Source organism: Haemaphysalis longicornis, unplaced genomic scaffold (genome assembly GCF_048455015.1).
Source record: "Haemaphysalis longicornis isolate Haplotype H1 unplaced genomic scaffold, Haemaphysalis longicornis Haplotype H1 scaffold_4, whole genome shotgun sequence".
NCBI classification, from domain to species: Eukaryota; Metazoa; Arthropoda; class Arachnida; order Ixodida; family Ixodidae; genus Haemaphysalis; species Haemaphysalis longicornis.
Genome location: NW_027526361.1, coordinates 152472705 through 152489393, shown reverse-complemented (window position 1 = coordinate 152489393; position 16689 = coordinate 152472705). Strand labels below are relative to the sequence as shown.

Below are 16689 nucleotides of genomic sequence, written 5' to 3'. Positions count from 1 at the left end.
ATTTATATTTGTCATTTGAAACTACTATGGTTCTTGATAGGATTCCACGCATTTTTTCGCCTGTTCTATAGAAATTTCGCTGCGGTAAAGAGCTGGTCGCTACGCGATCGCGACATTTGTATTCCGACGTTGAGTGAATAACATGCCCACTTCACAATAGAAGGATATCCGACAGGAAATCTGATTTCTTGACGGACCAAGTTCCCGAACATGTAAATAATTGTGGCGCTTTCCGTATTACGGTTCCACTGTCCGCTATATTGAAATAGAGACGTGAATCTGTACTAAAGAAGCAACTTGTATAGCTGTTCGAAAAGGTCTTGATAAAGAACATGACACTAGTGTTTTTATTATGCGTAATAAGTTTTAGCTGGGATGTCTGGTATGCAGTACTCACTTCACCAAGGTGCGGTGTCGTACTAAATGCAACACCATTTCAAATAATTGAGGAAGACAACTGCCGGATCCGAATGAGTGGTTAATTGTACACACTTGTTCAGAAAATACGTGCACGGGTGCATTGTCAGCGGGGACGGCTCAAGTGAAAGCCGTCAATATTTGGAAATTGATTAAAATAAACGATAAACTCAGTACCTTTGTTGGGCTCTTAAAGAAATTGCGATCTCAACTTTTGGGAGAAATAGCGGTGGTCGTGTGTTATAAAAATGCTTAAAAGAAATATTCAGCCCTTCGAGGTACTAAAGGATTAATTTCTACGCGTGCGTTATTCTTATGCCCTCGACAAATTCTTATTAATTCGAGCATTGAACTGCCCTTTCTGCAGGGATGTCCTGTTTGCGGTTATTGGAAATGTCGGCTCCGTCTGCTGCAATCCTCGGCCGTGGAATGTGGCTCAACTGCAGCTTCGACCTGGAGTCAGACGAGCTCTACTCGGTCAAGTGGTACAAGAACGACACCGAGTTTTACCGGTACATCCCCAGGGACAATCCACCCGCCCAGAACTACGACCTTCCCGGTGTCGTTGTCGACGTAAGTGCTCCACTGAGCTCAGTTTAGAAGTAAGCTGAGCTACACATTCACCAATAACCCGATTTACGTGGTTCCGGCCTTTTGCTGGCAGTGAAGAAAGCAATTTGTAGAGCAGTGCCGTCATTATCTGAAGCGCCTCTTGGGAGAATCTCATCCGACCCTCCTACATGAAGCCTGTTGAAGTTGAGTGCTGCATTGCGCAATGCACATGCGTAAGATTTGCTTTTAGTGTTCTTCAATGCGAAATATTTAACTCTACGGTGGGCTTAGGGGATAACATGCACTTCTCTAGACATGGCACTGCCTTGAGTAAAAACGCTATGTTGAAAGAGTAGAGACATCGATTTCTTGATCCGGGGTGACCTGCGGCCTATAAGCCTTTCTCCTACGGTCCGTGGTTGTAAACCTCGTGCAATCCTTTTTTTTTAGAAAAGTCAAGGTGGGCAGGGGATGTGCGAGCTTAAAACCCACTCTGAAATCTCCCACTGCGCCGCCGCTGGACGGTCACTAAGAAATCCCCGGAAAAGCAAGGTAGCGATAAAAGTCTGTTTTGTCGTATTTTTCGTGCAGTGAACAATGATTGGACTTTTTTTTCCTTTGAAGAAAAAAAGACATTTTGTATAAAATAATCTTGTTTCTAACCTCTTTGGACAATGAAAATTAATTACTGCGGATGAGAATATTGGGAACACGAATTTGTGCTTTTGGAGTAAGTTGTATGCCAGCACAGAGAACTCCTAACCGCAGAAGTTTAATTTCTCGAAATACAAAAAATTGAATCCTCTTGGTTTCCAGCTTGTTTAAAGCGCTGTCTTATGGGTTGGAATAAAGTGTGGCGCCTATTTAAAAAATTAACCAAAGAGGTTATAGCAGTTATAGTACAGTCGAACATCGTATAACGGAGAAGTATATGGGCAGTAAATTTGTTCGTTATATAAATATTCAGTAGAGATAAAATCGGCGGTGATTCCCGCCCCTGCTATAAGCGAGGTAATCCATACCTTTCTTCTTGACGCATTTCAAACCAAATGAACCGGAATATGACAACATGAAATAACAACAGAACAAAGTTCATTTCACAAAACAAGCCTGCATTCTTATTTATTTGAAGAAGGATGTGATCTTCGCCTGGTGGAATTTGACAACACTTCAGTGTAAACTTTTCCATAGTGTCCACGCACAAAAGCGCCTTTTCTACTTTTGTCGTTGTACAAGGTGTTATCTCTTAATTATGTTTTGTCCTTTTAAAGCTAGGTATTAGTTCTGAGCCTCGTGCGAACCAAACATTTCTTCGTTATTTCCTTTATCGCGCGCGGCTCTGGCAGTTTCGGTTTTGTTATAAAAAGAATAAGTGTCGCTGATATATAGCGGGACCAACCAAAGTTCCTGTTTAGTTCGCTATAGCCGATAATTACCTATATCAGTGTTAGTTATAGCGAGGTTCGACTGTATTCTTACATGGAAGCGAGATACGTTAAATTATTACACTACGTTTATCTGCTTGTCTGACCAACGCAGTCGCGGTTGTACGTAGATTACTTAAGCCATGAAGAATCGGCAGGATGAGTGCGTTATGTCTAAAAGATAAAGTGGGAAAAAGTTTCAGTAACGCCCAGTGAACGCAACTGCGGAGAATACGCAAATACTAAACATCCTTGAGTCATCAAGCCTGGAATTCAAATGGCAAATGAGTGGCTTTTTCGTAGATGCGACATTTTTGCTTGCCGCCAGTTTGAGCTCGAAATACCTGAAAATAAATGCACTTGAAGGAAGTCATTGTACGCCATTGTTAATGTGTAAGATAGGTAGAACGGTAGCAAAGTAGAAGTTTCACTTAATAGCGTAGAAGAGTCCATGCAAGGATTGAACACCGGGAAGACCTAGCGATATTTGTGCGAATATAATTTTTATCTGCTTTTAACTGCTAACAGGTTTATTAAGGACGTTTCTGTAATATGCTGGTCACTTCGTCTGTGTGTGTGTCCTCTCTCTATGCGTGTACCGGGAACCTGAAGCGCGGTCTTCAATAATGCACAACCAACTAGTCCAATTCTTTACCTTCTGGTGTATAAGAGAGCCTCAACGGCTTCTGTTAGCGTGCATGAATGACCACTTTCGATACGATCCGCAACACCTTTTAACGTAAGAGGTAGTGCAACGTGGTCAGATCGTATCTGCCCGCAAAATAAAATATAGAGGTATATGAACTATTCCATGCTTGTAAAGTTACGAACTGCCTTATGGTTTATTGGGTCTTCAAATGGCAGTTTTTGGGTATTCTCAAGTACCCTCAGCATGGAGTATCCTCAGGTATCGGGTACCCTTGGGTATTCTAACTTTTCGGATATCCTTAGGAAGACTTTTACTAAACATCCATAGGTACTACGATCAAAATACTCAATTTGGCATACGGCTCCATTGCGCTGGTATCACATAATGTGCATGTCTTCCTTGCCACCCCCCCCCCCCCCCCACCAAAACTTTGCTATTCCTCAGATGTCCCGTTCTGGAGAGGGTCACGTGTTCGTCGCCCACGTGAACCTGTCGAGCGAGGGAAACTATCGCTGCGAAGCGTCGGCTGAGGCGCCACAATTTCAAACTGTCTCTGCCGAAAAAGAGGTCAAAGTCTTTGGTGAGTGCAACTTCCTTTGCTTTGTATATACGTTTGTAGTGCCGTTGCCCGCATGATTTTAAATACGTGGAACTGCGTCTGCAACCAAGAAACCTATTACATAATTTCGAATTTTTTAAAGAGGGGAGAGCCGCGGTTTTGAAGCTTGTGCGAGAAAATGCGCTAATATGAACCAGCACTGATAACATCCAGAATTTTTTAGGCAACATGGTCGGCAAGTTATAAATTGCACGAGGCGCAGCACAGTGGGGAGGGGGGGGGGAGGGGGGAGGAAGGAGGGGGGTATTTTTTGAATTGATCAAAAACGTTCGTAGACAAAAATGATTAGTTTAAAAAAAATGAATACCGACTACTAAATACGTCAGCACAATGCTCTGAACCTTCTTGGCACTTTTATTGCCGGTATTCTGCACTTTTGTTCAGCCTCTTTAGATAAAAGCCACCACAAAAAGTGTTGCGAAAACGTTCCAACTTGCGCAGTTCATTAGCCTTTGGTAAGAATAAAACGCTCAGCGTCTCATTTTGGGATCAAGCGCTACAAGTCATAAAAAAGTGGACGCCGCCCTAAATATGTCAGAATCTCCGGCTATAATTGCGGCATAACAATTTATGCCATTGATTGATGTGGTTACATATTGTCACGAAGCCAACGACGACGCAGTTGTCCTCAAGGAAAACAAGTTTATTGGTGCGAACTTGTGCTCCCCTATCAACTCAAAGAATGCACAGGCGGCTAAACAACAGCCAACAAAGTGCCGTGCGCAGGCGAGCGTCGGCGAGTCGAATGCAAGGGCGTCTGCTCTGCGGGCATTTATCTCTCGGCGTGAGGGTTTCTCGAACAGTCGATTTGCATCCAGAGCACTGTAGATCAAAAAACATTATTCTAGGCTAGTGACGTTAGCTTGAAACACTCTCCCTATCAAAGAAGATAAGACGTGCGGTATAAGGGATGGAACATGGGCTTCACTTGGCCCGCAGATAACACAGATAACAAAGCCCGCCGCAGCCGGTCGGCAAAAACAAAGCATATGCAAACAAACCCAAAACATTGTTCGTAGCAATTTTAATATAACTTTTTATTCCCAAGTTTGATTTAGTGAGGAAGCCCTTCATGCGAACAATAATTTCTCGGGGTTCGAAGAGTTAATATCAAAAAGACCCAGAAGCTGAAAAAAATACAGGCTGTTGCTAGACAAAACTGCACCGCAACTGAAGTGCAAAAAAAAAAGTTGCAGCAGAACCCGGCACAATAAATGCGAATATTGTCTATGCGAGGAACGAGCAATGAACGTGGAGGCAAGGGGAATGCTTGACAAATGTGCGCGGTCATACAGTGGCAGACAAAGGCGAACATGCGAAAAACAAATCTTCCATACAGCAAAATATGCAACACCCAAGCATGCTGTACTATCCAGCAGGAGAGGTAAACTTGCATAATAGATGCAGAGCATCTGATTCACTCGCCTTGTCCCTCCGGCGTCGTCGTTGTTGTCGTCGTCGGCGTTGTCCACCCCTCCCCCTTTCTCCTCGCCGCGGCAGCTGCGCTCTCTGCCGCTCACCCCCTCTCCTCTCCGATAGCGAACACTCTCTCGCGAGGGGCATTGGATTGGATTCGATTGGATTGGATTGGATTGGAAGGGCATGGCTTGGCTTGGCTTGGCTTGGATTGGATTTGGATTGGATTGGATTAAAGTGGATTGTGTTGGATTGTGTTGCGTCATAGCCGCGGCAAGTTGCGTCATAGCCGCGGAAGACGCGCTGGGGCCGGCGCATGTGCAGTACTCTCTCTTCCGCGGTTTCCTCTCCTTCGGGCGCGCTGCGCACATAACCGGTGTGCCGTTCTCCGGCGAAGCAACATCCACGCTTGGCTCAAACACCTAGAGTCCACGCCGCTTTACAAGTACGCCAACGTCGTCATCGACTGGGACCGGCTTACGCAGTCCCCTCAACGTTATGCGGGCTATAAAACGCGGTTCCTTCGCCGCTCCGCCTATGCGTCGCATCTACACAGGGGTTCCCGCGAGGGGAGGTGGGAGTTTTTATGCTAGAAATACCACCGCAGTGTAGCGTTTGCAGAAAATGTGTTCATTTCTCGGTGGTCAGTGTGCCCGGGCCACAAATTTTAAAATGTCTGGGTTAGAGCGGTTCACTTGACATTGTCTTCTTGACCATGTTTCGGGAGCTCAAACGCCGCAAAACTTGAAATTCTGTTTGACCCGTCCTACGTAGTTATAACCTTTCCAGTATTTAAGAATTGATGCAAATACCATGCATTACCTTGAGTCGATACGTCAACTAAGTAGCCGCGCAAAGGTGAAAATTAAAACAAGCAACGCGACTAGAACCCTTGGCCTAGGTGCACCAGTCCAAGGCACTACCATTACGCCCCCGTTGCAAATAACATGTTCAGTTTAGTAAGCCAGCACGACGTTACCTACGCATTGTTAAGTGTGATGTTAGAGCGCGTCAATGCGCGTCGCCGTCAGAGTGGCCGCTTCCTGGGTCGTTCCCTGAATATTTCAAAGAAATGACGCGGTCGTGTGACAGCAGTGTGGAACCATGCAAGAGCTGCCAGCCGCAGCCATCCTGCATAATGATAATGAGATCCATTCTCTCGCGCGAGCAATGCTGGTGCCGTTGCGAGCCATGCGAACGACTGCCTCTCGCTGGAGGTTATACCGCGACGGCTTTTGTTAGGCGCTAGAAAGGCGGCTTCTTACATTGACGATAACGAAGTGGTAATGAAAGGCCCACTTGGGACAAGTGGTAGCATTAGCTCGCAGCGGTGATCGAGCACATGCAAATGTTGTAAGTGATGATTGGCTGAATTTCGAGAGCTGTGGTAGGCAAACTTAGAAACGTTGATCACGTTGTGATGAAAGAGTAACGTCGGCACACAGGTTAGCGAGCTGCAAGGCGAGACGAAAAGGAGGTTGGTAATTCCCCGCCTGGTTATACACGGAAACGGTAAGACGCGTAACGGAACACAATGTTAGTTAACCGTGCTGCGTAGTCCAGAAATCCATTTCGCATGGCTTTCAGTGTCGTAGAAGGCTTCCTAGGGGTGCGAGACGGTTGTAAAACAACCGTGCCGTTGAGGGGTGGTGTTATAACAGGGGAAAATGGCATCAACCTTGCGCCGGAAATTTGGTTAACAAGTGGCATATGGACGTGCCGACTCTTCTATTGTGGCGGGGCCATTTAGGAAGCCAACGGTGCAATGAAGAAAACCACTGAGAGCATGTGATTCGTGAGCATGCAGTAGAAAAAAATTAAAGCAGTTGCAATCAACGTGAAAGCTGGCGGAAGTGGGGAGCAGAAATTGAGGATATTTACTACAAGGGCTATATATTATTTTATTTATTTATTTATTTATTTATTTATTTATTTATTTATTTATTTATTTATTTATTTATTTATTTATTTATTTATTTATTTATTTATTTATTTATTTATTGTGGGACTTCGCTCTCGCCATTGGCGTCCATCTGAGAATGTAAAGTCCCGAAAACCTTGACACCACCTTCCCCACCCACCCCCATATAGGCCGAGTCGCCATCCCTATGTTATTAAAGTTTTATTTATTTATCTAGTTATTTATTTACGTACTTATTTATTTATTTGTTTAAAATAATTTAGAGGCCCTAACAGGGCATTGAGTAAGGGAGGTTACAAGTAAGAGAGTTTAAAATTAACAAGAACTGTAAGGTACGCAAAAAGACATTTGAAAAAATAAGACGAGAATTCAGCCGCAAATGCTTATCTAGACGAACGCAAGTACAGTAATAATAAGAGCTATATCTTGCGCGAACGGAGAACAACATCCCTCAAATACATCCTAATACAGCTAATAGCAGACACCTTAAACGCAAAAAAATTGGTTACACAAAATATACTTAAAAGACTGAATGACAGTCCAGAACCATACTACGAGAAAAAGTGAGCTTAAAGACGGTCACAGAATACGTCGGGCTTAGATTCGGCGGCAATGTTATCAGGAAGACCGTTCCAAAGCCTGATGGCCACGAGAAGGGCGGATACGTTAAATGCATGTGGTTTACCGTACTGGCAATAAAAACTATGTTAATTATTTACCCTTGCGTGAAACATTAGTCGGAACATTAAGATGTAACGTTGAGTGGGCTCCATTGTAAACATATTTGTAAAAAATCATAGAAGAGAAATGTTGCGTCGAATATATAGCGGGTGAAGGGAAAGATTTAGTTTGATCATTTTTACACTTGAGGGGCACGTCTAGTTGCGTGAAATAAACCTTGCAGCTCTATTCTGAATTGCTTCAATCTTGTTAATCAAATATTGATGGTATGGGGACCAGATGGGTGGAGCAAACTCGAGCTGTGGTGGAACGTATGTTATGTAAGCTAGTTTACGAATGTCAGATGGAGCATGGCGGAAATTTTTACGCAAGGAACCTAATGACCTGGAAGACTTGGCGCAGATGATGTCGATATGGTTACTCCGGGAAAGGCCTTCTGTGAGTGTAACTCCTAATTATTTGCAGGATTAAGCGTGATTCCGTTGGGTGCTATTACTTTGATAGTCGAAAATGTATTTGTCCCGCTTACGGATAAAGGAGACAACATTGCACTCTGATACATTTAGTGACATTAACCATGTGTTACACCAAATAGAAATTATGTTCACAGCATCTATAAGCGAGAGGTCAAGCCATCAAAGGGGGAGTGAGTCTAGTCGAACAGTAGAGAGTTTAGAAATTAGGCGGCAATGGAGTACATGGCCAAAAGCGTGCGAAAAATCTAGAAATATAGAGTCAGTGTGCTACTTATTGGTAACATCAGTATGAAAGTCAGTCGTATATTCAAACAACTGTGTCTTGCACAATAGGCCTTTCATGAATCCATGTTCATTAGAAAAACTGAAACGGTTTCCTTCGAGATGATTGTAAACGTGTGCAGCGATAAGGTGCTGAAGAATTTTACAACGCATGTACGTGATTCATATCGGGCGGCAGTTCTATGGGCAATGCTTATTTCACTTTTTGAATATGGCTATGAGCTTAGCCAATTTCCTGTTGTCTGGAAGAAATCCAGATGATAATGATTGTCTAAAAATGTGGTAAAGAATTTTACTGGAAACGGAGATGGGGCTTTAATAATTTTGTAATAAATATCATCGACGCCAGAAGATGTAGATATTTTTAGATTAATTATCAGACAGGCGACAACTACCCCAGTAATTTCAACAGGTTTCATGTACTCCAGGCATATTCAGGAGAGAGAGGAAATGACGATAAAGATTTCGCTGTAGCCAAATCTTTATCGTCTGCCTCAGGCCCGCTAGACAGAGGTCATTTTTTCCAAACAAACGCCAAGCTGCAAATTTATCATGGCCTGTTAGGTTCGCATGACAATTACTGCACACTTGATTGGTGCACAAATACGGCTAAAAATATAAACGCAATCCACCTTTTGCAAAAGAAAGCACTGCGTAATATTGGCAATCTCCCGTTTTCGCACACGACAAAGCAGCTGTTTCCCCTGACGCGAACATACGAGTTTCGCCTGCTTTATTCATTTTTGTTTCCAAGCCACAGCTTCAAATCATTTTTGCACTCAGTGTCTGGGTTATATAAAAATGTAACCGATGTACGCACTAGATGCAATAACAACTGGCTTGTACCACGCCTACGCACTCACTATGCACTGCAATCAATCGCATACACATTACCTGTTCTTCTAAATACGTGTGAACAAAAAAGTGTTAATTTTCGAAGTGTTAGCCGGGAAAAGTTCGTGGCATGCTTTTTAGAGAACTCGTTGCGAACAAATCATTTACACAAATGTTTTTGTACCTGACTCAGTGTTTTTGTTATATAGAAGCGTATTATTTCATGCTACTTTCTCCTCTCGCAAATACTTTACGTTGTGAATAGGCCATTTTTTGCACTACTTCTTATTGTGAACACGCTTCTCTCTCCAAGGGTCGTCAGGCACCGTCAAGCAGTAAACAACTGCATTTCGTCTGATGTAACCCCACCCTTGTGTTGCAAATGAGCCTTTGAAATTGAATTAAATTCATATGAGAAAAATCCTCCTGATTAAGTGCCGATGAGAAGAATGAATATAAACCTGAGGGGCATTCGCTTTCTGGTAGTGGTTTGTGCCCATAGTCATGCTAAGATATCGTGTTATCATTATGATCAGGCGATATCACTCGCATAACCTTTTTTTAGATTTGATGTAAAGAGCGACGGCAGGTCGTGGGAAAGGTACTTATGTTTAGCTGAGACTGATTTACCTTGTAAGAGTCAAGGTAATCTTTGTAACTTTGCCAAGCGGAGGGTGGAGGGGTGTGCTTTACGCATTTATAGAAGTGTTTCTTTTTGTTCCGGGTAATCTTTAGTGCTGTTGTAAACCAGGAACCAGGAATTAGTTTTGTTATTACTTACTGTGATCAGGAAGTAATGGTTGATAAGGGTAGATAATATGTTTTAAGTTTCAGCCAGTTGTCTTGAACCCTTCTACTGTAAAAACATGAGAGTAATATTTGATTAAAGAACATGTCTAGCACGTCATTCATTTAGTAAAGTCTGCTTCGTTGTAGTCACGAATTTCTTCAGTTTCGACAGGGGAGAACTGCATTGGAAGTTTAATTGATACCTGCAGTAACTGATGGTCGCTAAATCCTTCAAGGTGTGACGTAGTGTGAAGGCATTCGGGTGCAGTTGCTAGGATTAGATCTAATACTTTATGATCGCGAGTTGGTTGGTTTGATGAAATCAAGAGTTGATGAAATCAAGAGGTAAACATGAATTTTTCGGAGATGCGACAAAGGGATGATAAGTGATCCCAGTCAATGTGCGGAGAAGTAAAGTCGCCGAAAAGGTAAATTGTGTTTGAATTGCTAAGTAATTACCAACGGTTATTAAGGTCATTAAGGGTAAACGTTGGTAATTAAGGGTAACAGAGTGCATCCCTAGAGAAGGCAAACGTGGCAGGGAGCGGCAGAAAATTAGATGGGCAAATGAGATCAACAAGTTTGGGGGGTAAATTGGTCGCAGTTGGCACAGGACCGGGATAATTGGAGAATATTGGGAGAGGCATATGCCCTGCAGTGGGTGTAAAAAGGCTGGTGATGACGATGGTGATGATGATGATTGCTAAGTTTAATCGCTTCGGTGATGCTGTCCTGAAGTTCGGAAACAAAGCTACTGCATGAATCAGGTCGCTAGTAGCAAACCACTGTTGGTATCATGAGAGAATTAATTACTAAATCCCACACAATTTCCAAAGTAGAATTTAAATTGAATAAATACGAAGTAAACGTTTTTTTGGCACAAACAAGGACGCCACCACCTCTTCAGTCGAGGCCGTCTTTACGATAAACATTCTAAGGGTTGTTATCAGGAAGAATTTCATTATCGTTTATGTCCGGATGGAACCACGTTTCAGTGGAGGCGAGAATATCCGAACTGTTGTCATCTATCAAGGATCCAGAAAGGTGATGTTTAGGCATTACGCTTCATTGTTAGTAAAAAATACTGAAAACATGGACTGGGAGGTGACAGGTACCGTAGACGCGTCACGCGCGCTCCGTGTGCGCCGGCTAGTTATGAGCTATCTTTCCTGCAGGACGACGGCGTTAATCATCGAGTCATAAATGTAAGTCTTGTTATCAATTAGAAGCCTATCAACTGTTAGTTAAGTGACGCGTTTAGTGGCTTCGTGAAGTCCAGCAACTTCTTCCTAATGTGTCGTGTAGCTGGGGAAAAATATTCACCAATTTATTACTGAGAGCCCTTCAGATTGCGCGCCAATGACAGTATGGTTTGTTTGTCTTTGAAGAATGTTTGTTTGGCAATGTGGGTCTCTTCTTTCCTTCCACGTAATTGCCCAGCCTGTGAACGTGCTAAATTGAGCACTGGTACTTGGAATCTCTAGCTTCTCTCAGTAAAAATCGATTATTTTACGTTCCGATGCTTCCCAGTTTTTTGGGGGGTCGCAAGCAAGGCCAAAGAATAGTAGATTTGATCTGTGCAGTTCATTTTCCGCGTCCTCCCACCTGGACGTAGTAGTTGCGACCTGTCGCGAAACGTCACTCAAGGAAGCGTCTGAGTTGCCTGGATGAGCTGTGCTACTTGATATGATGCTCGACTCCAACGCCGCCCCCTCCGCTGTCAAATCGCATAAGGCTGTTTCGGGAAGCTGTTGCTCAGCCACGTTACTGGACTCTATGATAGATTGCAGTGCTGCAAGCTTCGATGTCAAATTAGCAATGGTGCTGTCAGAGGCTGCTTGTTCTTAAGAGCCTTCAGGTCTGCCAACAGAACTACATTTGTGGCCTCTATCTCACGAATCACTGCAAGTGCCGAGTCTATAGGGTCCGGTGAGTTTGATGAGTCCGCCCCCGACCTTGTTTTCCGTGGATCCAGCTTTGACTCAATATGGCCAGAAAGCATGAGGAGCCTATTAATAAGATCGCAGCACAGGGAAAGACAACACAACAAGGATGGCTTCAGCACTTCAATCCACTCAGTTGGGTACGACACCGCAATCACACAGCGATTACTGCTACTAAAACGTGAAGTACTGCGTTTGTAACTAACCTGCAAAAACAGCGGGTGAATCGCGTGCATGCTTGATGAGGTAACGTGCTCAAGGCGAATGATGCGTAAATCGCTTACTGGCCCGCGCCGGCCGTGTTGAGCGCTGTCGTCATCCATCCGGGTTGCCAGTTGTGAAAGGATGATGCGTCCAACTTTGGCGGGGGAGATCGTAAATCCGCGAAGGCACGAGAGGGTGAACGGGAAGCAGTCGACTCGAGTCATTGCACCTGGAGCAAGAAGTGCATTCGTGACCCGCAAAATCAGTGCGTGAATCGCGGGCATGCTTGATGCGGTACCGTGCCCCTATCAGAAGAATGCCAGTGGCATACGGCTACCGAGTGGCTGCCACCTGGTTTTCACGCGTGAGTTCAGCTTGTGGGAAAGACGTAGAGGGAGTAATGCGATAAAGGGTACATGCAGATAAAATATTTTAAAATTAATCTGTAGATATTTGCAGCGTGTATCTCTCCCCTCTCGATAACGCAGTTGAGGCATCGGCATAGACCTTGCTACCTCTTCACAAGTTCGCAACACGGTCTTTCTCTCCCACCCCCTGTACACCGTAAGAACCGTGCTTAGCGCTCCAACGATCTCATTGGTTGCGTTTGATCCCTTTATCAGCGACATTGGCTGTCTGTCGCTTTATTTATTGTCCAATTTCTGATTTTCCTTTCAGAGGAGGGTGCTGAGCTGAAAGCTGTGGACCCCGCTTTAAACAGGCTCCAGCCCCGCGTGCAGAAACAGTGTCAATAATGAGGCATTTTATTTTAAGGACATCAACGTATTCAAGTTTAAATAAAAAATATTTATATGCATAAGGAACAGCAGTACGCAATACTTTTAGGACGAGATAATGTGATGCATATAATATATCTAAAGCATGTAAAATAGACTTATTACACTATTTTGGTTTTGAAAAGGCTACGTACTTTCTCCGCACTAAGTGTAGGTACTTGAGCATTACATGAGATTTCAAGGGAAAAAAATACAGCCGTGTAAACGTGGCTACACAATTGCGGGCAACGCAACGTAATGTGGCAGCTAGGCTGACAACCTATATCAACATAAACTGAACTTATTAAGCACGACCGCAAACTATGTGTTAATAATTGCGTGTCGGGGCTAATTTGGGGAGTAGATACAAGATGTTCTTCGTTACCTCTTGCTTAACCAGTGCTGCTTTTTTGTTAATTTTGATAATTATACATTGAGTAGAACCTTTTTGTTGGGTACCAACCATACGTCACTGAAAGCCGGTAATCATGCAATAAAAACTCAGGAACAACGTGATAGTATAGGAAAGGTAGGCTGGTACACATGAGAAATAATGTATGTGTAATTCAGCGAACAGCTTTTTCTTAAAAGTAATTTTACTAAAAAAAGCTGCAGATGACATCAACGCTTAAATCTTAAGATGTATGACGCAATAGCGTTACCTAGGCCTGAAGGGAGCGTTTTGGATTGGAGTCGTGTATTTACCATTTATGCTTTCCGTGAATCTCACTTCAGCGACGCTATATAAACTAGCCGCAACGATCACTGCGGCACAGGAAATGCGGACAAAATTTTCGCTTGTGTGGCTTAAGATGTCGGCCCGAAAGGTTGCGGCTGCGCTGGGCTGGTCAGTTTGAGCAAGAAGGTGGCAGTGTCAGTGTCTCACCGTATTTATTCTCTAGCGTTGTGGAATAACTGAGTGTCGGGGGTTTATTTATAGCACACACGCAGAGGGACAGAGAGAGAGAGAGAGAGAGAGAGAGAGAGAGAGATTTATTGAGTAAGATCTAATGGAAGTTGTTCGCCCCTGAGAATATCTTTTAACTCCTCGTCGGATCTTCGCTCATCTAGACTTCTGGATATATGTATTGGATTGTATCACGCGCCTAGTTTGCAGTTATTCGGCGCTTAGACCATTCTGTGGCTCAGGGAGGGATGGCGTTGGTAGACGTAGGATGAGGAGAAGTACCCAGTATTTTTCGGGGAGAAACGTGGAGTAGCCGTGGCATGGTATGCGAGTTTGCATGGATCTTAGTCGGCTGCATCGTTTCCTTACAGTCCGCCATGACCTGGCTTTAATGTGGCCTGAACTTTCATCTGTGTGAATTTAAGAATCCTCCTCAACAGTTTAGGTACTATGACTGCAGCCAAGGGACCAATGGCCTTTTGAGCGTGTGTAGCGGTGTTTAAGCAGAGTTCCGTTAGGCGGATTGTACAGACGATTTCCGCTTTTTCGCTCCTGTGTGTGGAGGGTAATGAAGTCACAGCGATTGACACTGTAGTAAAGCGCGAAGATTGTTGCCTTCGTCCTTTCAAACTTCCCGCCGTCAGCGTATACTGCGTTTTAATAGAGTTGGAGCTTTCGAAGAAACAATTTCATCCTTCAGCTTTTCGCCGGTTCTAATGTAGGTCTGGGTCTGTGTTCTTCGGAAGTGGCAAGGCTTTAATGGAGAGCCGCTGGATTGGTGACATATCCATCATGGCGTCCAGCCCTTTTCTCTCTGAAGGTGCGGCCTATATTGCATATGATGGTTGGTCCCAATTGGGAACCGGTGGCTCTCGCCTATTGCAAACGAGCCGAACAAGCTCTGGATCAGTGCCACTCAGGGGGCTCGTCAAGTGGGGATGGTCGTGGCTTTAAAGTTCGACAGAAAGTTCCGCAGCAGATCACGAGAAGGTACAACTAAGCTTTCGCCTTCACATTCTTAGAACGTTTCAAGCATCCCACGTAATTTTTACGTTTACTTTTACAATATGTACGAGGTCGCCCATTTTCTCGCTCTGCGTACTGCGAAAGCTTACCGAGCCACGCATGCAGCGCTTGTGCGGCTCCCTAAAATAGCCTTATACCACTTACATACAACTTAAGATGCTTATTTATAATATCTTTTCTTTATAAACCAGATCTCCCGAATTAAGGTGGCTTACCCAGGCCACATTAGGTGGGCTGAACATGATTGTGTGTAACTACAACTTAAAAAGGGGCCTTGCCAGAGCGAAAGCATAAGTCGTGGGGATGAAAAAAACGAACTAATGTATAACCCACAGGCCTCTTTTAAAACACGGGAAATTGCGATCTTACAACAAACTAAGTAGAAAAAGTCTCGGCGAGCATCGTTTGCGGAGAGAAATTACTCGCACTGGGTTTCTTTGCTGATACAGCGACGAGCCGTGTTTGAGATGCGCGCTTCGTGCCGGAGCTGTGGTTAACGTGCCCCTCGGGATGTGTACAACTGCGCCCTCGGTTCTCCTTGTGAGCCTGGCTGATTTAATCTTGCGAAGATCTGGTTTGTGCTTTTGAACAGTGGGATGAATGTGTGCTTTCTACTCTCACCGTGAACATAGTCTGTAGCATAAAAACAAATCTGCTCTTCCGCTTAACTTCATGCGGGGAAATTTTCATTGCACTACGTCACTGCGGTTTCTTTCTTTAAGGCATGATTATCAGTTATCCTTACTCTAATAATTTATAAAAAAAAGACATATAGCAGGCTGGGCATCGCAGGTTTAGAAACATAGCTATTTCTCAGTAGTGAAAAATACTCCGTCCAGGAGGTTTTGTACGCTTTCTTTTCTTTAACAATATATACGTGACCACAAGCTACGTGTGTACCTCGTAGTAATTCAAATCCGCAGGAGAAAATTCAAGAAATTGGGGATTAGAAATTTTTTGATAAGGTTTTATTATATTGTATCCAGTTCCTCGTTGCGGATGCATTTGAGATTAATGTTAAAATCTTAAAGTGTACTAATCAGCTTCCGCTAATAACTTGGCTACTTGCGTAAATACGTGAGCTGCTATTTTGGTTCGTATATTTATAATATAATATGGACTTAAGAATGTGCCCAAAATGTATGAACTAAGTATGCAGTAATGCTACCCTCTTCTTCGAGTGTGTTTCCAGTTTTAGAGGCGTTCGCCGATGCGTCTCCTACATTTGATTCTTTTTTTGGGCGGGGTTGGAATGAAAGGTGAGAGCCCCTCTCCCATTATCATCTAAAACGCACTAACGAGCGCTTCAAATCGCTTGACTAAACATCTCAGTCCATTACATTTACCTGAAAACCAAACAGAGCATACTAGCAAACAAGATAATCCGAATAATTTTTAAATGAAGGCATAAAAAAATGCGCTATCATTTTTTTTTACTTCATGTGCGCTAAGTAGCTTCTTGGAACCTACCCATTACGTAGGCAGGGATGTTTTATCATTCGTTCAACTTTTCTTCTTACCCTTGTATTTAGAAACCCGAACTTACGCTTCAAGGCAACATTTTATGTGGGTCCTAAAAGAACAAAAATGAGAAATGGGCACCATGCATTTCAGAAGCTTTTTATTGAAATGTAATGTGCTCTTATTCCGGAACTCATTGCCACTAAAGTTGAGAAGTGAGGCAAATTCGAGACGTTGCATTAAGCTTACGCTGCCTGGGTGGTACCTGCCTTTCTCACCAATAATGAAGGCGCCCCATTGCCGCAGTTTCAA

The 16689-nt window shown here is 43.6% G+C and overlaps 1 protein-coding gene across 1 annotated transcript in view; it reads left to right on the top strand.

Annotated features, from left to right (window-relative positions):
- Window positions 1-16689, top strand: part of LOC144179448 (uncharacterized) — a 138675-nt gene that overhangs the window by 103755 nt on the left and 18231 nt on the right. Inside the window, exons 2-3 of the mRNA XM_077707807.1 lie at window positions 785-990; window positions 3487-3622. Of these exons, the coding sequence (XP_077563933.1) occupies window positions 785-990; window positions 3487-3622 (342 nt within the window). The remainder of the gene's footprint in view (window positions 1-784; window positions 991-3486; window positions 3623-16689) is intronic.